Below are 27,621 nucleotides of genomic sequence, written 5' to 3' on the forward strand. Positions count from 1 at the left end.
TAAATTCCACATATTAGTGAAATCCTATGGTATTTGTCTTTCTCTGACTGACTCATTTTGCTTAGCATAATACACTCTAGTTCCATCCACATCCTTGCAAATGGCAAGGTTTCATTCTTTTTTAATGGCTGAGTCATATTCCATTGTATCCATTCATCTGTCGATGGACACTTGGGGCTCTTTCCATAGTTTGGCTATTGTTGATAATGCTTCTATAAACATTAGGGTGAATGCAGCCCTTTGAATCTCTCTGTATCCTTGGGTCAATACCTAGTAATGTAATTGTTGAATTGTAGGGAAGGTCTATTTTTAACTTTTTGAGGAAACTCCATACTATTTTCCACAGCGGCTGCACCAGTTTGCATTCCCACCAACAGTGCAAGAGGGTTCCCCTTTCTCTGCATACTCGCCAACATCTGTTGTTTCCTGTGTTGTTAATGTTAGCCATTCTGACAGGTGTGCGGTGGTATCTCATCATGGTTTTGATTTGTATTTCCCTGATGATGAGTGATGTTGAGAATCTTTTCATGTGTCTACTAGCCATCTGGATGTCTTCCTTGGAGAAATATCTAACATGTCTTCTGCCCATTTCTTAATTGGATTATTTGTTTTTTGGGTGTTGAGTTTGAGAAGTTCTTTTTAATTTTGGATACTAACCCTTTATCAGATATGCCACTGGCAAGCCCCGATCATAGGCTGCCTTTTAGTTTTGTTATTTCCTTTGCTGTGCAGAGGATTTTTATTTTGATGATGTCCCCAATGATTCATTCTTCCTTTTGTTTCCCTTGTCTCCGGAAATGTATCTAGTAAAAAGTTGCTACTGCTGAGGTCAAAGAGGTTGCTGCCTGTGTTCTCCTCTAGGATTTTGATGGTTTTGTGTCTCACATTCGGGTCTTTCATCCATTTTGACTTTATTTTTGTATATGGTCTAAGAAAGTGGTCCAATTTCATTCTTTTGCATGTTGCTGTCCCAGTTTTCCCAATATCATTTTTTGAAGAGACTGTCATTTTCCATTGGATTTTGTTCCTGCTTTGTGATAGGGATTGCATTAAATGCGTAGATTGCTTTGGGTTGTATAGACATTTTAACAATAATTGTTCTTCCAATCCATGAGCATGGAATGTTTGTTTTTCCACTTTTTTGTGTCCTCTTCAATTTCTTTTATAAGTTTTCTATAGTTTTAGAGCACAGATCACTTTGGTTAGGTTTTGGTGCAATTGTAAATGGGATCAATTCCTTGATTTCTTTTTCTGTTGCTTCATTATTGGTGTATAGACAAGCAACATATTTCTTCTGTATGCTGATTTTATATCCTGTGACTTTGCTGAATTCATGTATTACTTCTAGCAATTTTTTTGGTGGAGTCTTTCGGGTTTTCTACATAGAGTATCATGTCCTCTGCAGAAAGTGAAAGTTTGACATCTTCCTTCCTGATTTGGATGCCTTTTATTTCTTTTTGTTGTCTAATTGCTGGGGCTAAGACTTCCAGTACTATGTTAAATAGTAATAGAGTGGACATCCCTGTCTTGTTCCTAACCATTGAGGAAAAGCTGTTTTTGTCCACTGAGGATATTAGCTGTGGGTTTTCATATATGGCCTTTATGATGTTGAGGTGTGTTCCAACTATACCTTTGTTGAGGGTTTTTTATTAAGAAAGGATGCTGTATTTTGTCAAGTCCTTTTTCTGCATCTATTGAGAGGATCATATGGTTCTTACTCTTTCTTTTAATGTGGTGTATCATGTTGATTGATTTGCAAATATCAAACCACCCCTGAAGCCAGGAATAAATCCCACTTGATGATGGTGAATAATCCTTTTAATGTACTGTTGAATTTGATTTGCTAGTATCTTGTTGAGAATTTTTGCATGCATGTTCATCAGGGATATTGGTCTGTAATTCTCCTTTATAGTGGGGTCTTTGGTTTTGGAATCAAGGTAATGCTGGACTTCTAAAATGAGTTTGAAAGTTTTCCTTCCATTTCTATTTTTGGATCATTTGATAATAAGTATTAACTCCCCTTTAAATGTCTGGTAGAGGGGCACCTGAGTGGCTCACTCAGTTGGGTGTCTGACTTTTAGTCTTGGCTCAGGTCTTCATCTCAGGGTTGTGAGTTTGAGCCCCACACTGGGCTACACGTTAGGTGTGGAACCTACTAAGGAAAAAAAAAAAAAGAAAAGAAAAAAGAAAAAAGAAAAAGAAAAAAAAAAAGCTCTGGTAAAATTCCCCTGGAAAGCCATCTGGCCCTGGGTTTTCATTTGTTGGTAGATTTTTGATTACAGATTTGGTATCATTGATGGTTATGGGTCTGTTCAAATTTTCAATTTCTTCCTGTTTCAGTTTTGGTAGTTGGTATGTTTCTAGGAATTAGTCTTCCGGATTGCTCAGTTTGTTGGCATTTTTCATACTCTCCTGTAATTGTTTGTATTTCTGTGGTGTTGGTTGTGATCTCTCCTCTTTTGTTGTGATTTTATTTCTCCTATTCATTTGTGATCTTTTCTTTTTGATAAGCCTGGCTAGGGTTTTATCAGTTTTATTAATTTTTTCAAAGAACCAGTTCTTATTTTCATTGGTCTGTTCTACTGTTTTTGGTTGCTTTGCCTTTTCTTTTTTGCTTCTATATTGTTTATTTCTGCTCTAATTTTTATTATTTCCCTTCTGCTGGTTTTAGGCTTTATTTGCTGTTCTTTTGCTAGCTCCTTTAGGTGTAAGCTTAGGCTGTATATTTGAGACTTTTCTTGCTTCTTGCAGTAGGCTTGTATCACAATATATTTTCCTCTTAGGATCACCTTTGCTGCATCCCAAAGGTTTTGGATTGTTGTGTTTTCATTTTCATTTGCTTCCATGTATTTTTTTGTTTTGTCTTTAATTTTCTGGTTAACCCATCCATTCTTTAGTAGGATGTTCTTTAATCCCCATGTATTTGTGGTCTTTCCAAATTTTTTCTTGTGGTTGACTTCAAGTTTCATAGTGTTGTAGTCTGAAAATACGCATGGTATGATCTCAATCCTTTTGTAGTTATTGAGGACTGATTTGTGATCTGGTATGTTATCTATTCTGGAGAATGTCCCATCTGCACTTGAAAAGAATGTGTATTCTGCTGCTTTAGGATGAAATGTTATGAATATATTTGTTAAGTTCATGTGTCCAGTGTGTCATTCAAAGCCATTGTCTCCTGTTTTTTCTGCTTAGAAGATATGTAGGGGTACTATTATTTTACTATCATCGAGTTTATGTTTGTTACTTTTTTTTAAAGATGTTATTTATTTGAGAGACACAGTGAGAGAGGGAGCACAAGTGGGGGAGTGGAAGAGAGCGAAGCAGGCTTCCCACTGAGCAGGGAGCCCAATGCAGGGCTTGATCCCAGAACCCTGGGATCATGACCTGAGCTGCGGGCAGACGCTTAATGCCTGAGCCACCCAGGCGCCCCTTTATGTTTGTTATTTATATATTTGGGTGCTCCCAAGTTGGGGGATAAATATTTACAACTGTTAGATCTTCTTGATGTGTTGACCCCTTAATTATGATTTTCTTCATCTCTTGTTACAGTCTTTAGATTAAAAATCTAGTTTGGCTGAAAACAAGTATGGCTACTCTGGCTTTCTCTTGATGTCCATTTACATGATAGTTTTCTCCATCTGCTCACTTTCAATCTTCAGGTGACTTTAGGTCTAAAATGAGTCTTTTAGGCCCCGTGTAGATGGGTCTTGTGTTTTTTTATCTTGTGATACCCTATTTCTTTTGATTGGAGCATGCAGTCCATTTACATTGAGTGACTACTGATTGATAGATACGAATTTAGCGCCATGTATTACCTGTAAAGTTGGTTATTTTTGGTGGTGTTCTCTGATCCTTTCTAGTCTTTGTTGCTTTTGGTGTTTGTTTTTTTCCCCCACTCAAAGAGCCCCCTTTAATATTTTTTGCAGGGCTGGTTTAGTGGTCATGAACTCCTTTGGTTTTTGTCTGGGATTTCTCTCTTTGTCTCTCCCTCTATTCTGAATGACAGCATTGCTGGATAATGAATGTTTCCTAAGTCAACATTCGTGATCCAATCTTTCTTTCCTTCTTCTTTTCAGCCTCATTATTTTCCATAATTTTATCTTCTATATCACTGATTCATTCATCCTCATCATTGCATCCAGTTTTGCATCTTGGTTATGGAATTTTTTATTTTGGCCTGACTAGTTTTTAGTTTTTTTATCTCTGCATTAAGGGATTCTCTAGTGTCTTCTTTGCTTTTCTCAAGCCCAGCTAGTATTCTTATAATTGTTGTTTTGGGATAGCCTGGGGACCCAGCACTTGTGACTGGTACCTGAAGTGATTGTTGTCTGGTGGGACTGAGCCCTTAAACCTGTGGAATCTGATGCTAATGATTTGGAGTTAATGTCAGAATAGGATTGAACCATAGGATGCCCAGTTGGTGTCAGAATCAAAATGGTGTCAGAAACACCATTTAGTATATAACATATTTTGGCAGTATTTAAGATTACAAAGAAATATTAAATTCACAAACTTTGTTTCTTATATTATTTTATATTTATATTTTTTGAGATGTCTAATAATATTATCTAGTGAAAAATGAGAAGGTAACTTCATGCAGTTCAAAATCAGAACATGACTTTTTTTTCATCACAGTAAATAAATCAAGCGTACACTATTACATGAAGTAATAAAACTTCCTGGAAAGAATACAAACATATACTAATTGGCACTCAAAATTTTTATTTTTATAATGTATGCACATGAAATGAGATTGTATACAAATCTGTAGACCAAAGCCTACCCAGGTACCAGGACTCATATAAAAATATTTTAAGGCAAATTTTGTTGATTTATTTCTAAATAAGGCAAGTGAAATGTAGATTCAGAATTAAACAAGATTTTCAATAACTTCTGGTCATTGTATGGTGAGAAAATATGAACATCAAATTTTTGAATATTATTGTACAAAACTGAAAACAAATGCTTTCCAAATTGTAGCAAAATGAACTCCCCCAATATAATACCATTAAGTCTACAAAGACACTAGCAAGTTATATGATGGCATCCAAATCCTATAATGCTTCCTCAATGTAAATTTTGGAACATTCTGAATACTTTTATAAGCCCACTTTTCAAAAATGTCATTGGAAAAATACTGAAATCCAAAGAACTTCTGTTACTTTAAGTGGTTAACCTAACAAAACAAATGTACTTTTCTAGGTTAATGTAATTCAAGTACAGTAGTACTAAAGGTAACACATAATTTTAATGAAACCTAATCTTTTTGAGGAAAAGCAAGTCATAAAGTTAAACAAAAGTGGAAAACTAGTATTAGAATCAGCTGCATCGGTTTAGTTAAGAGTACTTATTTTAAAGTTTTACCAGAAAAAATCTTAAAGCTCTTTCTCTTCTTTGGAGCTTAAACAGTAGATTGTATTCTAATCACTCAACAATTAATTTTCTATAGCTATCTCTTTAATTTTTATACCTGCCAATGTGTTCACGGGCTATAATAAGTCTTTGAATTTGTGCTGTACCTTCATAAATCTGCAAGAAAAAAGAATACATGTAGGTGAAATATCTTCATAAATACTTCGACTTACTCAGTATTTTGGACAGTACTATAAGCTCCACTGTAATACCAAATTGAATCAAACCATATATAGGGTCTGTAATCCAGAGATTCCGAAACCTGACTTTGTAAAGCCATGAAAATATAATTCTCTAAAGATTAAATTATAAAAAGTCATTTACCAAAATTTTGGGAGTCTTAAAAGATGTCAACATTTCAAAAAGTTTGGGAAATCTAAAGTTTAATGTTGCAAAAATATTTATCCAACTTTTCTGAACTGTAAAGCTAGTTGTCATCTTCAGTCATTTTCCATTTTTACTCTTACACCTGGTTTTCTCTCTTGCTGACTAAGGAACAGAGTTGCTAAAGAAAAAGACGCTGGAAGGATTTGGTTTTAACTTAGACATTCCTAGTAGCCAGTCCTTACTTCCAGTTTAAACCTCTAACCCTAGCAATTTATTATTATCAAATGGTTACTATCACTTTATCACTATCTCTTCTTGTTGTTTTACTCCCAAATATGTTTTTTTTTAAAGATTTTATTTATTTATTTGACAGAGAGAGAGAGGGAGCAAGCACAAGCAGGGCGAATGGCAGGCAGGGGAGAAGCAGGCTCCCCACTGAGCAAGGAGCCCGATGTGAGGCTCAATCCCAGGACCCTGGGATCATCACCTGAGCCAAAGGCAGCTGCTTAACCAACTGAGCCACCCAGGTGCCCCCCAAATATGGTTTCAATTAATTCAATAGTTGTCAAGCAAGATTCAAAATAAAATAATTTATTTTAAATGATACGCATACTTTTAGGAGAGCAAAGGGTGGATTACAATTGGCTAGGATGTTAAGACTCAAAGACGGCTGATCCAGACATATATGTACACGTCTGTACCATTTACTTTGTTAGCCTATTCTCTCTTAAGGCATATAGTTAAAGGTAACATTCTTCTGTGTTAATTAGTTTTAAAAACTTTGGTTTATAGCCATCTATGATAGTTTATAATTTTTTTAAGATTTTATTTATTTAGAGAGAGCACATTAGCGGGGAGGAGGAACAGAGGGAGAGGAAGAGAGAGAATCTCAAGTAGACTCCATGCCCTGAGTGGAGCCCAATGTGGGGCTCGATCCCATGACCCCGAGAGCATGACCTGAGCTGAAACAAGAGTCGGACACTTAACTGAGCCACCCAGGCGCCCCTATGATAGTTTATTATTCCTAATGGCATGAAATCCCTAAATAATTAGAAATCTGTCATCTATGAATATTCTTTTACCTAAAAAACAACAAAAACCATTTTTAACCTTACCTGATAGATCTTAGCATCCCTCATTAGTTTTTCTACAGGATATTCTGTATTAAATCCATTGCCTCCAAAAATCTGCACAGCATCAGTAGCTAACTGATTTGCAGTATCTGCAGCAAATGCCTTTGCTATAGAGGCATAGTAGGTATTTCGGCGACCAGAATCAATCTCCCAAGCTGCTCTCTGGTAACTCAGTCTAGAGAGTTCAACTTTCATTGCCATTTCAGCCAGCAAAAATGCTATTCCTTGGTGCTAGAATTAAAAAGAAAAAAGTTTAAGGATATCTATTAACTTTTCAAAAGTTTTTCTCCTAGAACTTTTTTTTTTAACTTTAAAACTAATTTTAGACTTAAAAGTTACACTCTGCTGCCTCCAATGTTAACATATTACATAACCACAGTATAATGATCAAGAATAGGACATTAACATTACTAAAGTATTATCAACTAAACTATAAACTTTATTCAAATTGGCCAAGTTTTCCACTAATGTCCTTTTTTCTGTTCAAAGATCCCATCCAAGATTTCAACTGTTATTTCTTCTTAGTCTTCCCCAGACTGTTAGATTCTTCAGTTTTTCCTTGTCTTTTATGACCTTAGCACTTCTGAAGAACACTGAGTGGTTATTTTTTTGTAGAATGTCCCTCAATTCGGGTTTGTGTGATGTTTTATCAGAGCTGGAATGAAGTTATGCATTTTTGGCAAAAATACCATAAAAATTATATGTATCCTCCTGGGACTTTTTTTTTTTTAATGTATGTATGTATTTTTAAATAAACTCTATGCCCAACATGGGGCTCAAACTCACAACTGCAAGATCAAGAGTTACATGTTCTACCTACTAAGCTAGCCAGATGTCCCTGCTGGGACTTTTTAAAGAAAATTATTATAGATAGATACAATGAAAAATAATGTCATACTGTATCAGATGCTGACAGAGGAAAGTAAGCACCATGACAAGAACAAATAAAAATGCTTCTTATCCTCCCTCTAGAAGTTCATAATCAAAGAGGAGACATAAAACAAACACCTTCAATAAAAGACAGTAAGTCTTCTATCAGTTGTACGGCCAAAGTGTTACAGGACAGAAATATGTTCACCATGTATCGGTAAGTGAAAATTTCACATATATAGTATGGTTACAGCTTTGGAAAAATATATTCATAAAAAAAAGAATACAGAGCAAAATGGTCACTGTAATTACCTCTGGACAATGGGATTATGGAGTTTTATTATTTAATTTTACTTATACTGTATCACATAAATTATTCTACAATCAACATGGAATGGAACATATGCTTTAAAATCATACACATTAAAAGAAGGCCTATAGGCATTTAGAAACAAGAACACTAAAATTATTAAAAAGATGCTTTGTATCGTAGGCAATATCAAAATGGGTTTTGAAGACTAAGAGGTAACAAAAACCACACAAGTTATGACTGTGTACAGACTAATATGCACCAAAGGTCACATAAAACAAAAAACTGAGCTGTTCAATTTCATATATTTACTGTATTTAAAAAAAAAAAGTTGCTTGAGAGTAGCATGGTAATTATGTCTTAAGAGAAGGCAATTATTACCCAATATAAATAATTCCTATGTGGAACAAGGAGAGTAATATCCTCCCTTATTTCTACCTGCTTGATTGTGCCCATTCTTCTAAGCCAATGATGCTTTCAAGTTGTTTTGTTTTAGTTTTCACTCTAGTTTTTGAATAGATAATACATCCACCAGTTTGAAGGTCAAACTTTCCTCCTGTCATCCCTGCTGTCCCCAGCCCCATTTAATTCCCCTTCTTGGAGGTAACCAGGTTAACTGTTTTTCATCTTCTGAGATATTATAAACATACCTAAGCAAATACATCTATAGTCTTTTCCTTTTTTACAAATATGGTGGCCTACCATGTTGATGGTTCTTCATTTTGTTTTGCTTATCAATAAATCTGAGGGCTTTCTATAGTAATATATAAAGAACTTCTTTATACTTTTTTATAGCTGCAAAATATTCCACTGTATCGATGTTCAACATTTTGGTTGTTTCTATATTTGGCTGTTTTTATACAATGCTAAAATGAATAAGCTATAGATATGTCATATTGCACATATGGGAGTAAACCTGAAAGATACAAATGAAATACAAGTGTAGAATAACCACTTTTGATATATATTGCCAAAATGTGGTTCATAAAACTTATAGTGAATTATATTCCCACTGGCAATAAATAGAAGCCCTTGTACCACCACAGCTTTGGCAACCTGGTATAAGATGTCCATGCTTCTCCTATGAGATTGTGATGAAACAACCGCGGTGAGTCTCATTCAGTTTCTTTTCAGTCCATGCTTTGAGAAATCCTGTTCTAAACATAGTTCACAATCCCTGTAATGTCTCTGGCCCATGCATGACAGTTTCTCCTTTTGGTTTCTCTAACCCTGTCTATAAGCTCTCACTTAGGGACTTAATCTTATACGGCTCTATATTATTTCTTAATATTTGTCTTAAGATACGTATCTTTGTCTTAAGATATGTATCCTATCTCCATAGTAAAGTTAAAGGTTCCTGAGTACAGAGGATACACCAAACTTCTTTTCTGTTCCTGGAAACAGAACATGAAGTATGCAAAAGGACACACTCTTTAAGTGACTACCTGGGTTCAAATCTTGGTCTCATTATATATTAGGCGGACCTAATGTTTTACATGCAATAAAGAGGACTAAGAGTCCCCACTCCACAGTAATGTGAAAATTAAAGGAGTTAATATATGTAAAACCCCTAGAACAGTGCTTGGAACAGAGAACATATCCGACTATTAGTATTTTAATATAGTAGGTGTTCAGTTACTATCTGTTGAATGGATGAAACAGAAGTTCAGAGTGGAAATGTATTCTAAGTGCTAGGAGTATAAGGGTTACCAAAACAGAAATTCATAGCCTGTGTGGCACTTACATTCAGATGGGAGAGTAAGGAGAGACTTATAATAGACAAACACATACATGATATAATGTTGAGTGGTGTTAAGAACTATGGACAAAACAAACCCAAGTGGGATTAGGATATAGAGTGTTGGAGGTGTTATTTTACATTGGGTGACAACTGTAGACTCATTAGTGAAATGAATGAGGAAGTGGGTATTTTGCGGGGGGAGGGGAGTAAAGTTGAAGATAACGGCAAAAGGCCAGCATGGCTGACAGAAGTCCACTGTAAAGACTCTGGATTTTAATCTGAGTATGATTTGAGCATAGCAAGTACAGTATTAAAATTACCTCTACAAGCAGCTTTCCAAAAGTTTTCCTCTCCAGGGCATACTTGGTAGCTTCATCCAAAGCTCTTTGTGCTAGCCCCACAGCACCAGCTGCTACCTAGTATTTTAACATTTTACAAAGCATAAGTTCATGTTGTCTTTAAAACACAGTTCAATGACTATTTGCCTAAAATTCTAAGTTAAGGATTATATAAACAGAAGATGACCTATAGGGGAGAACAAGCATTTCAATTTATATTTTTGTATGAATTAAAGGCATTTGTTAGGTAGAGGATCATAGCCTAGAAAGTCATTCCTTCTGTTTAACAAGGGAAAGCTTCTTCGGGGAAATATTCGTAATGACTAAGGGAAGAGGAAATGAGCACATATCAGCATGAATGATCAAGTATGGACTGCCTCTAACAACCTAGCAAGGACTACAGCAATTTTATATTTGCTAAAACAATTTCTGTAACAGGCAGCAAGACAGTTGAAGAATTCAAAAAAAATAAAGAAAAATGACAGTATCTCTCCATCCTTAATAAAAGTAGATATTAAAAAGGAAATACACACCCTCAAAAAAAGAAAAATGAGAAATACATACAAAATATACCATGTTAAAATAAAACTACTCAACGTAATAAATAAAAGATCCTCTAAAGATTGTCAAGTCATTGATATTACTTACTGGAGGTCTGGTTTTATCAAAAGCTCCCATTGCAATTTTGAAACCAGCTCCCTCACCAATTAAAACATTTTCTTTAGGCACTTTCACATCCTCAAAGACAATTCCTCTTGTATCTGAACATCGCTGACCCATATTTAATTCCTAATAAGGAAAACAATATATATTAAGGAACACTTTTTGAGCTAACATGAATTTTGTTTTAACCTCTGTTTTAGGATTTTCTGCAATTATCTAAAACAGGGGTTGACAAACGATGGTTTCTAATACCTTTTTTTGTAAAGAAAGCTTTATTGGACTACAGTCAATACCTACTTGTTTATATATCATCTATGGCTACTTTCTTGCTACAATAGCAGAACTGAGCAGTTAGGGACAGAAATCTTGTGCCCTCAAAATCTAAAATTGTTATAAACTGGATCTTTACAAAACAAGTTTGTCAACCCCTAGTCTAAAACAATGTTTCACAAACTTTGAAACCGACAATAGTCTAAAGGTCTACATGTACATATTACACTACAAAGACAAATTTCGTATGTATGAAGGCTATCTTTTTTACCGTGAATGTCAGGAAAAGCATTTAGCAAACATACTCTGATTTAGGATGTTTAATTTAGCTTAATGGAGCTAGCAAAGTAATATACCAACTCTTTCTTAAAATTAGGTTTACTGAAGTGGAATTTACATACAGAAAAATTCACCCTCTTTACATATAAATCTCTAACAGTTTTGACAAATGTATGTGTGGAACCACTACCACAATCAAGATACAGAATATTTCTGCACCCCCAATAACTCGCTTGTGCCCCTTTTAAGTCAACTCCCTTACTTTACTCCCAACCTGAAGCAACCACTGATCTGACTTCGGTCCATTAATTTTTCCTTTTCCAGAATGTCATGTTAAGTAGAATGAGAACAACAAGTAATAAGTGCCTTCTGTGTCTAACTTTTCACTTAGCAGAGTGCTTTTGAGATCTACCTATATTGCTATTGCTGAGTAATTTCTTTCTTTTACTGCTGAGTAGTATTCCACTATAGGGATGCACCATATACCCATTACCTATTCACTACTGATAGAAATTCCTGTCACTCCAGTTTTTAGCAGTTATATAAAGTTGCTATAAACATTTGTGTATAGACCTTTATTTTCATTTCTCTTGGGTAAATATCTAGGAGTGCTGGGTATGTGGTAAGTGCATATTTAATTTTATAAGAAACTGCCAAAGTAGCTATATTCCCTTAACTTTTCATTTTGAAAATTTTCAAACAAACAGAAGAGCTATCAGAGTAATGTAACAAATACCTACGTACCCTTTACTTCAATTCACCAATTATTTTGTCACATTGGCTTTATTTCTGTGCTTTGTGTGTGTAACTATTAGCATTATTTGCTGAATTATTTGGGAGGAAGTTGCAGATATGGTGACTCTTCTCCTTAAGGAAAAAATTTTAGGGCGCCTGGGTGGTTCAGTTGGTTAAGCGACTGCCTTCGGCTCAGGTCATGATCCTGGAGCCCCGGGATCGAGTCCCGCATCGGGCTCCCTGCTCAGCGGGGAGTCTGCTTCTCCCTCTGACCCTCTTCCCTCTCGTGCTATCTCTCATTCTCTCTCTCTCAAATAAATAAATAAATAAAATCTTTAAAAAAAATAAAAAAACGTTTTTTATAAAGTGTTCTTTCATTATATTGAGTGAGGGTCTAAGGCAGTAGAGCTTAAAGATTTTATTTATTTGAGAGAGAGAGAATGAGAGATAGAGAGCACGAGAGAGAAGAGGGTCAGAGGGAGAAGCAGACTCCCTGCTGAGCAGGGAGCCCGATGCGGGACTCGATCCCGGGGCTCCAGGATCATGACCTGAGCCGAAGGCAGTCGCTTAACCAACTGAGCCACCCAGGTGCCCTAATCTTGATTTTAATCAACAGCTTGAGAAGCAGAGGAAATGGGAGCACAGAGCTGTAAATAAACTCTTTAACTTGCTTGCCTTAATAGTCATAGTCTGCTTCTAGGCTTGAAAAAATGGTAACAATAATATATAGTTTTACCAAGAAAGAAACCAACATCTTTTTTTTTTTTGCCTTTATAAGTCAGTAAGCTCTACTGCCTTAGACCCTCACTCAATATAATGAGAAAACACTGTTTATAAAAAACGGTTTACTCTAGCCTATTTCCCAGACTCACTCCAAACACTAGAACATTTTTTTTTTTAAGATTTATTTTAAAGAGAGAGAGAGAGAGCTTGCGCTCCTGTGAGCTGGGGCGGGGGGGGGGGGTGGCGAGGGAGGGGAAGAGAGAGCGAGGGAGCAAACTTCCCCACTGAGTGTGGAGCTGGTGGGCCTCAATCCCAGGACCCTGAGATCATGACTCAAGCTGAAACCAAGAGTCTGATGCTCAACTGACTGAGCCACCCAGGCATCCCCAAACACTAAAACATTTAAAACCAAAATGCTTCCTGTATTTCCTCTTAAGCCAGATGACTTCTAAAACAACAGAACATTTTAAAAACATCAAATTTCACAAGTCTATAAAATGCCCATATATTTCAAAAAAAGATTTATGGAGGTTTAAATATATACAATATAATTATCTGTCTCTGTCACTAGAGGGTAAGCTCCCCAAGGGCAGGGATTTTTGTATTGATCCATATGGTATCCTCAGTATCAGAATAGTGCCTAGTATGTAGGATGAACTCAATAATAAATATTTATTGAATTAGAGATATTTTTTAAGTGAGAAAATTGGGGAAAAAAAGAGACTAGAAATAGCATGATAAAATCACAAGCGTGTTACAAGCGTGTTACTACTAAAAACAGTTTAAGCTGTTAGGTCCTTTACACTTTCTAAAATGGCCATAAATTTGGCCCTTAGTTTCCAGCAACCATCCCTAAAAAGGAGACACAAATAGAACATAAATAAAAACAAACCAATTGCTTGGAAGAAGCACATCCATTCTTACAACTTATATTCTGTTATATACAACAACTTCACTATAATTTCACTGGTGAAATATAGTCTACCTTTAATATCTACTCTTAAAAGAGAATATAGAAAAATAGGATTAGAAGCCACACTGGGCAAGTTCCTAGGATACTTTAGTAGTGATCTCAACTCCACCTCTAAGTATGTAACATTGAGTAAATCATTTACTGGGATCTCAGTTTCAACATTCAGTAAACAGACTGAAATAATGTGTACATCTTCCACCTTTAATATTCTGTGACCTCAAAGAGAAGTTACCCCTCTTCCATACTCTAGTAAATGCTTCCATTTTCAAGAGGCTTGAGTACAAGAGAGATATTCTGATGGCTTTTAATAAAACAGGATTATGTAACCTTTGGTAACTATTAATAAACTTCCATAATTTCTCCTTTTCCTTCAATATAGACATCATTTGGTCATTATTAGGTTTTCTTTTTCACAAACTCATTTTGCAAAGAGTTTTACAGTTGTAAAATTGAGTCTCCGCTTCCTAGTCCAAAATTATAATCTTAATCCTATTTCCTTAGCTCTCATTAACATGACTTTAATGACTTCATTTCTTCCTTCTTTGATTTGCTAAATCTTAAACTCTTCTCTTTAGTCTACTTTAAATGCTAGTGCTAAGTCATCTCCATGCATTCAAATTACAACCATTCTCAAATATGTCACATTACCTTTCCTTTTTTAAGTAAAATTTCTCACCTTCCCACAAGGCTCTTTACCATTCTCACTTTCCTCAGGCTCAGATTTTTCTCTTCGTGTTGTTATATGGTCTGGGGTATTGTTTTAATCAATACAATGGGCATAATGCCAGTTATCCTACCTAAAAGGCTGCTGTGAGGAAGGAAAAAGAGTGGGAAAATCTTCTGAAATATCTAAAACTCTATTATTGGGGAGGCCACATAAATGACAGCTTCATTTCTGCTTCATTATCCCTCACAGCTATTTATTAGCAGTCCCTACAGACTGGCACCATGAACAACCAATTTTTCAAATAATGAATCAAAAGGATTATTCTCAACTTAAAAACTTTCAGCTATAATATATAGACTATTTCACCTGATAACATCAAAACATAGCTTTATTTTTAGTGATGGGTTAAATAGGTGATGGGAATAAAGGAGCACACCTGTCTTGATGAGCACAGGGTGATGTATGGAAGTGTTGAATCACTATATTGTACACCTGAAACTAATACAACACTGTATGGTAACTGGAATTAAACCAAAAACTTGAAAGAAAAAAAAAGGGGGGGGGAAGCTTTATTTTTATTGCAACTTACTAAAAAGAAAATGTTTTCAATATAGGAAACTGAAATAGTAATTTTGAAATTTATAGTTAAAATAGTATGAGGCCTTAATCACTGATGAATACATATTTTACCTTTCTTCCAATCTGTACTCCTGGAGTATCTGCTTCCACAATAAATCCAGTAAAGGCTTTATTAGCAGGAGCCTTTGGATCCGGATCAGAACGAGCCAGCAAGAAATACCTAATATATACATAGATATGATATAGATATGATGACAGAGATAATGACATCAGCAGTTAACACATGGTGATGGCTATCTCATTTCATCCTCCTAACAATCCCAATTATTATTCTCCCGTTTTGCAGATGAGGAAATGAAGAATCAGAAGGCTCAAAAGCTTGCCCAAGTCACATAGTTATGATGTGGCAGAGCTAGTATTTTAACCCAGGTCCACTTCTTAACTAATATGGTATTTAACTTTTTTTTAGTAGTCTGAGTTGTAAGTAAAAATTCCTTGTATCAAATTATACAATATAAAAAGAAAAGTATGTGCCATACTGGAAATGGCATTTTTTCTTTCCCAAAACTAGTTTGATTCTTTAAGGGACAAGCTTTCTGGAAAAGGACAACAAATAGGGGTGCCTGTGAAAGGAATAATAAATGAGATAAAGACCCTTATATTCTGCCTACTGCCCTCTTTTTGCAGCAAAATCAGTGTTTTTTGTTATTGTTGAATTATTATGAATATTTGCTAGGTTTTTCCTCCAGAATTTTTCCCAGGAAGATTTTAAAATGAGACAGGAGGTATGCAAAAACATCTAAATGTAACCCATGTTCTTAAATAGCCTGACATAATTTTTTAAAAATTCCTTAAACAACAAATTTATTTTCTATGCTTAACACTAATAAATTATCATTCACTCTACATTTTACTTGATAATAGTAAAAAATAGTAAAAATTATTTTCTAGTTTCATATATTACCTAATTTGTCTTACTACATGGGAGTTATACTTAATGAATTCTTAAAATTATGAAAACTTCTAATTGCACTATTAGATTTCTCTCAACTTGTTAAATTTTAAAAGTTTCTTCATTTTTCCTATTACTTTCTGATATTATAATGACTTACTTAAAGATAATGATTTAGCCCTCCTTAATACTCGACGGTCATAAAGGGGTTGACAAATATGTTTAAAATAAACAAATAATTTCCTGGTAGGCTCATTCCCAGGAATAATGCTTTACCTGCCAGAAAACTGCACTGCAGAGCATACATATGTATTGAATCAGAATTTTTGCAGCCCATTTAGTTCATTATTCCAATCACCAGAGAATCCTTGTTCTAGGAAGTCTCTATCTATATACTTGCAGTGATGGGTAAATACAACATTTTCCATGACAACTCAACAAACATTGGACAGAACTGTTGTTGGAAAGCTTGTTCTTATGTTGAGCTATAGTCTACATTTTTCTAACTTTGACCCATTAATTCTAAACTGGCTTCCTGAAGCAAATATACAAGCCTGCTCTTGTGTGTGACATTATTTCAAAACTGTCAAAATTCTTCCAAAATAATCAAACTTAATTCCTTTACTCTTCACAGGACATGTTTTCTAGACTCTTCTTAATGAAGGATACTTACTTGCTTCTGAATTTATTCCATTTTGTCAATGCAGGTCTTAAAATGTGTCATACAGAGCCATTACCACTTTTTCCCTCATTTGTATTATACTTCTATCATTTCAGCAAGAAATTACATTACCTTTTTTTTATTTAGTAGAATGTTACTTTTTTTATTATGTTATGTTAATCACCCTACATTATATCACTAGTTTTTGATGTAGTGTTCCATGATTCATTGTTTGCGTATAACACCCAGTCCTCCATGTACATTACCTTCTTAAAGACAGTACATCACACTGTTGATTCCTACTGAATCTACAAGTATCCATTGTACTTTCTTCATCTTTTTTCCACAAATCATGGTATAGGTTCTTCAAGATTTTATATTTATGCAGGCGATTTTATGATCCTTTGTTGAACTTCATGTCATTGTTTTTGGACCTATACATTTGGGCTTTTAGATTTTACTAAAGTAATATTCTGTCTTCTCTAAAAGACAATCTGAGTTTTAAGACTGTCTTTGTCTGTTGTTCAGAATCAGAGAAGTGTACTATACCAATAGTTTTCCTTTTTCCTCAGTCTTCAGGGAACAGTTCCAGGAGATGCTAGTATGGGGTACATACAGTGGAGATAGTAAGCCAAGTAGATGGATTCACATTCAACCAAAGCAGGTGTTTTTGTTTTATTTTCTTTTACAAATTAAACTTCTGAAAAGTTAGTTTGAAGAAATAATTTAGGGCTTAAAAATAGTTTTTTAAAAATAACTGAACTACTTATGATCTTTTATGGACATTCCAGTTCCATGAATAAAACTTACCTTATTTTATTTTTTGAGATTTTATTTTTAGGGATGGGACAGAAAGAGAGAGCGTATGTAGTTACAATATAGTTAGTATTCATCTCCACTGTTATGGAAATCTTGAAGATAGGATGTCTTTGACAGAAAGAGAGAGAGAGTGAGCGCACAAGCAGGGGGAGCATGAGAGGGAGAGAGAGCGAGCGCAAAAGCAGGGGGAGAGGGAGAGGGAGAAGCAGGCTCCCTGCTAAGCAGGGAGCCTGACCGTGGGGCTCAGTACCAGGACCCTGGGATCATAACCTGAGCTGGAAGCAGTTGAGCCACCCAGGAGCCCCTAAAACTTACCTTAACTGTGGTGCTTTAATAATAAAGGAGAGAGTGGTGCTTTAATAATAAAGGAGAGAGGGAAGATTCTGATATGAAGTAATTAACAAGCAATATACAGAGATGTTTTAAACAACATACCAATTCGCTTTTCCTCCATTGGTTATCCACATCTTCTGACCATTAATAATATACTCATCTCCTTTCCTTTCTGCTTTGGTCTTTATACCAGCTACATCAGAGCCAGCTACAGGTTCTGTTACACAGTAAGCCTTAAATATATGGAAACAATAAAAATAATTTAAATTTTAATTATTAAATTATGAATGTTTAGAACCAGGAGTATATTTTATTTTTCAAGCCAGTATTTTAAATATGTTTAAATACCTAAAAATAAAATGTTCTCAGAGAATCAAATAAACTGCTCAAATGTAGAAACATTTAATATATAATTTAAAACTAGATGTAGGATATCAATAAACCATATCAATTAAAATGTAGATATCTTCAACCAAGTTAAATTCATTCATGTGTAATCATTCATTCAAATGTTTATTTAGTATCTACTATGTACCAGGTTATGAACCAGGAGATGGAAAAACCAGAGAGAAAAGACATCCTATCTTCAAGATTTCCACAACAGTGGAGATGAATACTAACTATATTGTAATTAAGTATCTGAATACTAAAGTCATACACAATGGTCTTGTGAATCTAGTTTAGCTTTAGGGTGTCAGGAAAAGCTTTCCAAAGGTGATAAAGCTTCTTTGGGGATAAAGAAGGAATGTGTATTCCAGGCAGAATAACATATGCAAATGGTACTGAATAAATGCAGGGTTACCCAGCATTTGTAATTCCAAAGTAGCAGAGTTCCATAACATGTACATTCTGTGTATGTAAGGAAATTGACTATTTTCATTTTCATTTTCACCCTTGACTTCATATTTTGGGTACATTTACTGCTATTATGCACTAGCAGGGGGAAAATGTACAGTAAACCTTTATTAATTCAGAAGTTAGAATAACTTAGGGACTACAGTAAATTTATTTTTATATATACTGAAGGTATTGATAAACAAAACAGCCAAAAAATGTTTAAAATACTTGAACTATTTTCAAAGATTTTTCTTAGAAATACCTATTTATAAGCAATAATTATAAATATTCTTATCAATGCATTAAGGTAGGTTCTCCTAAGCATCTCTATGCTAAAATTTTTTTAGCCTATTTCTAGTATTATATGTGCTACAGAAAAACAATCTAAATGTGTCACACAATTCTTAGACAATATTGAGAATTAGCCTACTAAACTCTCATTCGTTGAAAAGTTACCAATTAACTAAGAAATCTGTATAAATGTTTTTATTAAGAAGTTTGCCTAAAAATAAGGTACCTAAAATAAGAAACCCTGATTTTTAACTATTACTTTCTACTCTTTCAGACCAATTTTCACAATTAGTTCAAAACTAACAATTTACTGTATTTTGGTATCATAATCACACCCTAAGGTGAAATCTGTTCAACTGATAAAAAGAAGTCAAAATCCTTATGTAAAAACTTTCAGAATAGATCCTCAGTATGTGTATGTATATATGTATAAATACTTTTTTTTTTTAAGCAGGCTCCACACCCAATGTGGGGCTTGAACTCAAGATCCTGAGATCAAGAGTCATCTGCTCTACTGAATGAGCCAGGAGGGGGCCCCTATAACTATCTTTTTAAAATCTAATTTAAATATTTGTTGAGTAGTGCTCAGGGAATTATAATAAAATCTATAAGTATTCTTCCCAAGTCACTCATTCAACAAATAGAATGATAACTTTTCAGTCACATTAATTTCCTATTAGTTCAAAAGACTACTAGTTCAAACACCTAATGTCATACGTTCAATCTGAACTTCCTGACACAATCACTCAGGTCTTCAACTGCAGAGTGCTCCATTAAATAGCAAATCTTTCTTTCTTGGAAATAAGATAGGAGACCATGACACTTGCCTGGTACCCCAGAAACACCATTATGCCTAAATATGTTGCTAACTTTTGTCTTCATGTGTTATAGCCCAGTGTACACATTTGTATTGGGAAGAAATAGCACCCTTGTTCCCAAGCAGCAGCTGTGCATACTCACACACATCAATGGCTCCTCAGTCAGCCTCCCCAGATACTTCTTTTGTTGTTGGTCATTTCCAGCAATAAGAAGAGGCATTTGCTACCAAAGAAAAGTGACATTGAAAAAAGCAAGATATTTTTATTAGGTAGGTACATTCAGAGATACTATAATTCAAAGCAAGAGAACTACTTTCTCCCAAGGGGTAAGTCCAAAGAACTGGCCTTTATTCTTCTTTAAGGAAGCTAAACCCATGAGGAATTACATCTGTGAATCCAGGATTTTCAAAAATTAAGTTATGTAGGACTTGTTGGTAATATGTAAAAATCCACTGTAGTAACATGCACAAAGAATTACATTTTGGATAAATGATGTGGTATGTACGATCAGGCCTCTTTAAGAATTGCTAACTAAATTTAGCACTGACAGCAGTGGCAGCAAGCCATCGCAATCCTTCTCTCCTGAATGCTTGTTTTTGGCCTTGCCCTTACCTAAGAATTGCCACTAAAGCAGCAAAGCATACAGTTTCCCTACAAGGACAGCTAGGACTCCAATTACTGGAGACAACAGGGACAGAATGATCAACTTAAGCAATAAGAACTCAAGTCTTCACTGCAGAATCTTGTGTTCTTTTTATTTATCTTTTTTTTAAAAAAGATTTTATTTGACAGAGAGAGACACAGTGAGAGAGGGAACACAAGCAGGGGGAGTGGGAGAGGGAGAAGCAGGCTTCCTGCGGAGCAGGGAGCCCGATGTAGAGCTCGAGGGATCATGACTGGAACTGAAGGCAGACGCTTAACGACTGAGCCACCCAGGCGCCCCTCTTGTGTTCCTTTTAAAGAAAATTGTGTTGTACCAACTAACGTAACCTAGCAGTACTGTCTCATTAATGGTTCACTTAGGCAATTAATTTTCTAAGAAACTTACCCCCAAAGAATTTGCTTCAATAGCAGTCTGAACCCCTGTACATCCATAAGCCAATTCTTCAGTAATTAAACAAGCATCAAAAATTCCAAGTCCAAGACCTCCTATAGTATCAAAATATTTTAAGACCCATTATAATATATAATATATCTTGTTAGAAATAAAGGTGAGCTATTTTAATTAACAAACTAAATAGTCTTCTGGTTAGCACAGTAACAAATTATACTTCTCTAAAATAAGTTTTAAATATTTCAAAAAATTTTCTATTTGTAATCTGGACCTGTCTTCCTGTTTCTACTTGGTTTTGTAAAAATTTGTTTCAACTGTGCGAAAACTTTGACTCTTTCACCTGAAGGAGTGACAATCTCACAGGAAAAAAGTCTAAACAAAATGTAAAATCCAAGGTAAAACCAAAATGCAACAAATTGACTAACTAAAGAGAAATTACCAATGTCTAGGATGAAGAAGGTTGAAACGAGTTATAAAGGGAAAATGCCTTGAAGTGCTAATACAAGGTTTCCAAGAACAGGCAAATACTGAAGTCTGAATAGAAAGATAAAGGTAGAAAGCCCTTTATTATAAATGACAGCTGAAAATGACTGAGTAGAGTTTTACCATCTTCCCTGTTCATATGCATTGTAAGGATTAAAAATGTGAAGAAAGCTTACCACAACTCTCTGGAATGTGTGTATTCATTAAACCAAGTTCCCATGCTCTTTTAATTAGGGGTACAGGGTACTAAAAGGAAAGAAAAAGGTTAAAAAAAAACCCCAATTATATTAAAATCTACATAGTTCAATTATATAATCTTATAAAAAAATATAAAAAACTTTTCTCTTTAAAATGCATAAACCTACCTCGCCAGTTTTATCATAGTCTGCAGCAACCGGGATTATTTCTTCCCTGGCAAATTTACGAGCAGTAGCTTGAAACTCTTTTTGCTGTTCAGTGAGCTCTAAGAGCGTCATTTAGAAAACATTAAAACAAGATAATGAGCTGAGGAAAAAGTCCTATGAAATCAGTATGTGAAAATTTATAATGGCGTCTTTAACTCTTGATTAACCAGAAAGTCCACAAATAAACCACAAAAACCACAATACACTTTTGGACTAGCAAGATTTCACTGTACAATATAAATAAACCTATGTCAATACAAGTACCAAAGGAGGTAGGTAAGATTTCTAGCTTTTACAAATGAGGAACAGACACAAACTTGTTTTTCTCTTCCAATTGGTGAGAGTAAAAAAAATTTTGTTTTTACTTGTCATTAGTTCCTAAGCAGATTTATCAAATGTTTAGTAATACTGAAATGAAACTAAATATAAGACACTTCCTGATCTCAAGAATCAGTCTAACTAGGAAGATGAGACATGCTCATTGACCATAAGCCAATAAAACTTATTCCAAAATATCACATAAGAATACCAATACTACAATTTTACTCTTCCTTTAAACTCAGATAATTTCAGGTTATAAATTAGCACAAAGGAACTGGTAAAGTGGTGGGATGGTTTCTCAAAAGTTAACAGTAGCATAAAACTCTAAGTCAATTATATAAAATACAAGGTTCTGTTGTTATAAAACTAGTGAAATGAATATGGCGGCTGGACTGAGGACAGGAGCCGATCACTTGGAGTTTTTTCAAATCCACACTATCATTGGGTTTTAATGTGGTTGTGTCCAATGTCAAAGGATAGGTAAGATTTAAAAGAAATACAGGGTATTTTGGGTAAGAACAATAAGAAAAAAAGCAAAGAGATAAGAATGAGCAAGCATACTCAAAACTATAATAATCATTTGTATAGGGATGTGAGAAATAAAACGTAAAAGACGTGAGAATTTTGGTGTTGGATCAAACAGCCTAAAATCGAATCTCTCATTTTATAGGTAAGGAAACAAAAGCTCAGAATGAGGACAAGATAGTCTCACAGTCTTACAATGAATTAGCAGTAAAAGTATACTTAGACTTTTGGTCACTGTTCCTCTACATCACAATTTACTTCAAATATTGGGACCAGCAGATACCAAAGTCGTGGGTGAGTAAAGGACAGGGAAGGCAGGGACCCAGTTTGAATTATTCATTGAGAACCTACCTAAATCCAGTCACTGTGTACTAGGGACTTTATATATATCATATATCAATCTTCAGATAAATTCCGTGTTGTAGATATTATCTCCACTTTAGAAAGAGCCAGATACAACTGCCCACAGATGTTATCCCTAGTCCTTTACTTAAGCGTTACAACCTCCCTCCTTCCTCCTTCCAACACTTGTTATCTATCTCATCCTGTTATTCAAAAACCGTTTCTCCTGCTGGTTTCTTACTACTAAATACCAATCTCTATCTGACAAACTGTAACTAAATACCAGTTATACCTAACCTATGTTAATCACACAATAAAAGAAAATCCAATGCCCCAATGCTATCCTCACATGGCCTGAAATTTTCCATTTAATTCTCTTTAAAAAACGATAGAAAGCTCTGAGTTTGTCATTTTTATCTGGGTATGAGTTTATTATCTGAGCTGCCTTATAACTATTTTCTGAGATCAAGAAACCGAGAAAATGGATTTTTAACTAAAGGAAAGGTAATAATTTTGAAGCAAGAAGCACTTTAGGAGGTGATGGATACTAAAAATAGGGATTATTATTTCAATTTTTTTTTGTTCAGGATCTTAATTTTAGAGAGCAAAGGGAAAGAGAGATCTTATTCCTTTTCCTTCCAATACCACATGACTCCCTGATCCCAGGACTTTAAACCCTATCCATTAACACCAAAACTGCAATTCAGATATATTAGGGTCAAAATAGGCTTTGGCTTATTAGCAGGTACCTAGCGCTATGTAGCTAAGTGTTCAAAACATATTTTTTGCATTCAAATTTCTAACTTGACGACTGTATGTATCAGTAAATTTATTATTCATTTTAGGGTTACATACTTAGGAAAAAGGGCACAGATATTTATGTCTGCTGCTAACACAGACCTCTACATAGGATTTTATGCTGGAAAAAAAAGAGATCAGGAAGAATGGGTGTGACTGGAAATCTGTGGATGGTAATTGGTTCTATTCATTGACAGACATTACTAAGATGATTTACAAATATATTCCAAATACATATATAATGCAATATAAATGCATGTATATAACAAATATGTTTAAAGTCAAAAGACAGAACAAAACATATACCAAAATTAAATCCCAATCTTGGTTCATGCTGTAGGGCAGCTTTTGTATGTTGTGATCTCCAGTCAAAACGAGAAAGACTTTTTAGGACCTGTAAAGGACAATTTTATTAAAATAAATTTGATAAATTAAACATCAAATAAGAGAATACTGGCAATTACAAGTAAGTACAGCAACTTGTTTGACTATACTCAAGAGCAGTTTTTTAAGTCATTACTTAAATACCTTCAACTGTAATTTGATTTCTTTATTAAATAAGCCAAGTACTAGATGTATGAACACTTATTACGAAGGGAATTTTTATTTTTTTAAAGAAATGAAAATAACACAATCAGCAGCATTTGTACCACTGAAGTGGAGTGTCTCCGAGACAAACAATAGTCAGGGGTAGTAGCAGACTTAGGACTGCTATTCTGGAAATCTCACCTACAAGCTTTAGGACATTTGTGATTGAGAAGTTGGGGGGGGGGCAAAAATAGGACGGTGTAACACTGTATTCAAGAGTTCCCTAGTCTACCAACTTTGATACCCTGTCTCTGTGAGCCTCTGTGAGCCTCTGGGAAAGATTCTGGGACTCTTCCCCTTGGAGGATTCCATTTTCTAAGATACCTCACTTTATTTAACAAAACAAATAGCCTAAAACTATGTTCTATATTTTCTGCTGTAGTCTATAGGCATTCTTAGGATATTCTAAAACAGTGGTCAGCACACTACGGCAGCCACCAGTTTTGTAAATAAAATTTTATTGACCACCATATTGTCTATTGCTGCTTTTCCAGCAGAGTTGTACAGTTGCCAGAAACCATGTGGTCCACAAAGCTGAAAATATTTACTGTCCCTTTACAAAAAAGTTTGCCAACCCTGTTCTAAACTATTGATATGCTATTTCTTAATATCTGCAATATACTATTTCTTTAAAAAGTATAATCAGATATACATATATTGCTTCTTTGCAATCCATTTTTATACTCATGACAATTTAATGTATACAAAAGTAACCATTTGAGTTTATTAAAGTTAATGGAAACCATACTGTAACTCCTTCCTGAGTATGTTTAAGGACAACAAAATCAGTTTATACTTCAAAGGATTTGATGCAAATATCCCTATGCAATTCTAATATTCCAAAGAAAAGAGAAACTGAACAATATACTAAAAGATCAAGAACCAAACTTGCTTATGTTTTTTGAAAACTGTAAAAAGAAACTGTCCATTTTGTAGCTGACAACTTTATAATCACCTACATTTAAAGTGACAATAAAGATTGTCAAGTATCTTAAATAGATCTTTCAAAATACTTTATACAATTTTGAAAAAAAACAGTATAAAACTCCTATTTTCTTTGCAATTTTCATTAATTTTGGAAGTAAAACATGGTTTCTCTAATCCTTATTGTTCAGTCATCATAGACCAAACCTATACTTGTTTACAGTCACATTCCACATATTAATTCACTGAAATCTCCAAGTCAAGCCTAGGATTAAGGCACTATTTTTATTCCTATTTTGCATATGAAGAAACTGAGGCTCAGAAAGTTCAAGTGAAATTGGCTGAGGACACTCTATTAGGTAGTGGAACCAGGATTCTAACATTTACTATAGAGAATTCATACCATCAACCACCTTGCTATACTGCTCTTTCAATTTAAGTCTCCTAATTGGTTCTTACATTCAACAAAGAAAAACATCCCACAAAAATCAGACCAAAAAACTTGGCTCTTCTAAATGTGTTTAGACACCAGTGCACAAAAATCAGACCTCACAAAACAGGTAAAATAGTCTGCCGAGACTTTAAATAGGGAATTATTAGTGGATTTCAAATAATTTACTAAAAAGTTTACATATTATTTTTCAGGAACATGTTAAACAAAATACAAAAGTAGCTACAGCCAGGGAACAATCCCCATCGATCTGCTAAAGATATATAATGTTAGCCATTTAGAGAGGTGGCTCAGTAGACACAGAAAATAGAAACAGTAGATTATTTGGATTTAAAATGGTTTAAGTCTAGACTCCACAAGTATTTTTCAGACTTTGTGTCAATTACAAACTTCCTGTAGCTTCTTTTCAAACCTAGAAAGTGAGGCTTTTCTTACTGGATAATTTGTTGAGATGATTAAAATAAGAGTCTTGTACTCATAATGCCATATAAATATTGATTTTATTACTTTGGGCTCTCTGCCCAGAACAATCCAATTCCAAATCTCCAAAAGACAGCATCTTCAATCAAGCCTCAATTCTGCAATAAGAGCACAACTATAATTAAACGCTTTTGTGTATTTCTTAGGAACAGAAGAATCTTAAATTTTATGGGAGGGTCAAAGAAGAGATAGAGGTGGAAGTTTTCTGTATTAGGCTTTTCTATATTTTTCCTTGGAGAGATTGAGAAATCGGTCTTTTTTTTCTCCTGGTGTCAGAGTTAAAATTCATTTTTAAAATCCCCCGATTTCTGCCTTCAGGGCCCCTTGGTTTTTTTTTTTTTTTTTTAAGATTTTATTTATTTGACAGAGAGACACAGCGAGAGAGGGAACACAAGCTGGGGGAGTGCGAGAGGGAGAAGCAGGCTTCCCGCAGAGCAGGGAGCCAGATGTGGGGCTCGATCCCAAAATGCTGGGATCATGACCTGAGCCGAAGGCAGACGCTTAAGGACTGAGTCAACCAGGCGCCCCCAGGGCCCCTTAACTTGTATAGCAATAACAAATACTGGGCAACAATCCATTAGAATTCTTATAAATTCTAAAACTTCTCTTTTTGGCCAAGAACATGAATTTCTTAACTCAATTATAAATGAGATTGAAACGGCAGTTTTCTGTTAATATACCAACAGTATTTAAGATAAACAGCATCTAAGTGAATGAGACAAGTTAGAATCTGTGAGTCACAACACTAGTATAGACATGCTTTGAGCAAAATTCTGCGGTAGGTTCTTTTTACTTTGTAAAGTACGGAACACAAGCGGTCTCCTTCATAGCCCAAAACCAAAAGCGTATTAAACATATTAAGCATCCCAAGAAGCAGGTGCTTCATTTTCCTTTTCCCAGACTTTGCAGGCGCCCAAGATAAGAATGTCTGAAATCTGCACTTTCTGGCATGTATCAATTGCACGATGAAATTTACTTTATGATTTTTTCTTGGGCTGGAGAGAGAAAGCCAGTAGAGTGTTCTCAAAAACATACTGCAAAAACAAGGCCTTTGCTCGTTGAGATCCCCGCCCAGTTCAGAGACAGGTTCGCGTTCGGGAAAGCGTGAGATTCCTGGGAGAAATATTTGGAAAATTCCCGGGCCAGAGGGAGGGGAAAAAAAGGACATTCTGAAAGTGACTGTCGCCTATATTGGTACGGGGGAGCCTCCCAATACCCCAGGACAGCGCCTATTTTCATACCATGCTTCCCTCCCTCCCACCCCTCCAAACACCACAACCTCCATTTCCCACCCCCACTTGCTCTCTCTCACCCCGCAGCTACGCCTAAGCACCGCGGCCATGTTGACTCGGGGTCCCGGTCCACAGCTTCTAAGTCACAACGTGGCGCCGAGAGTGCCAGGGTCCTCCCGGGCGCGAGGCGCTAGATCCGTCTGGCCCCGCCCACACCCTGGTCCCGCCCACGGGCGTGGATGTGGGTGGGGAGGGGGGCGGAGCGGTTGCTCCAAAGAGGGCGAATAG

At 35.2% G+C, this 27,621-nt stretch overlaps 1 protein-coding gene across 1 annotated transcript; it reads right to left on the reverse strand.

The window, feature by feature from the left end:
• Positions 1–4,705: 4,705 nt before the first annotated feature.
• On the reverse strand, positions 4,706–27,567 carry ACADM (acyl-CoA dehydrogenase medium chain). Its single transcript, XM_025872052.2, has 12 exons — positions 27,414–27,567; positions 23,965–24,052; positions 21,634–21,731; positions 21,445–21,514; positions 20,780–20,880; positions 19,874–19,954; positions 17,888–18,018; positions 15,132–15,240; positions 10,780–10,920; positions 10,114–10,209; positions 6,855–7,103; positions 4,706–5,529 (listed from the first exon to the last, which is right to left on the reverse strand). Exons 1-12 carry the CDS (start codon positions 27,441–27,443, stop codon positions 5,458–5,460), a joined length of 1,266 nt encoding a protein of 421 aa, XP_025727837.1. The 5' UTR covers positions 27,444–27,567; the 3' UTR covers positions 4,706–5,457.
• Between the last annotated feature and the right edge of the window lie 54 nt (positions 27,568–27,621).

The sequence above is a fragment of the Callorhinus ursinus genome, unplaced genomic scaffold (assembly GCF_003265705.2).
Source record: "Callorhinus ursinus isolate GAN/ISIS: 27379988/994484 unplaced genomic scaffold, GSC_fseal_2.0 scaffold9, whole genome shotgun sequence".
Lineage (NCBI taxonomy): Eukaryota > Metazoa > Chordata > Mammalia > Carnivora > Otariidae > Callorhinus > Callorhinus ursinus.

What these genes read in the sequence shown, in the direction of transcription:
- ACADM (XM_025872052.2), bottom strand. Translation starts at nt 27,443, where the DNA reads ATGGCCGCGGTGCTTAGGCGTAGCTGCGGG. An exon ending in GAGTACAGATTGGAAGAAAG is followed by an intron (nt 10,921 to 15,131) that starts GTAAAATATGTA and finishes TTTCCTTATTAG; the next exon opens with GAATTAAATATGGGTCAGCG. An exon ending in GGGATGCTAAGATCTATCAG is followed by an intron (nt 5,530 to 6,854) that starts GTAAGGTTAAAA and finishes TTTTTCTTGCAG; the next exon opens with ATTTATGAAGGTACAGCACA.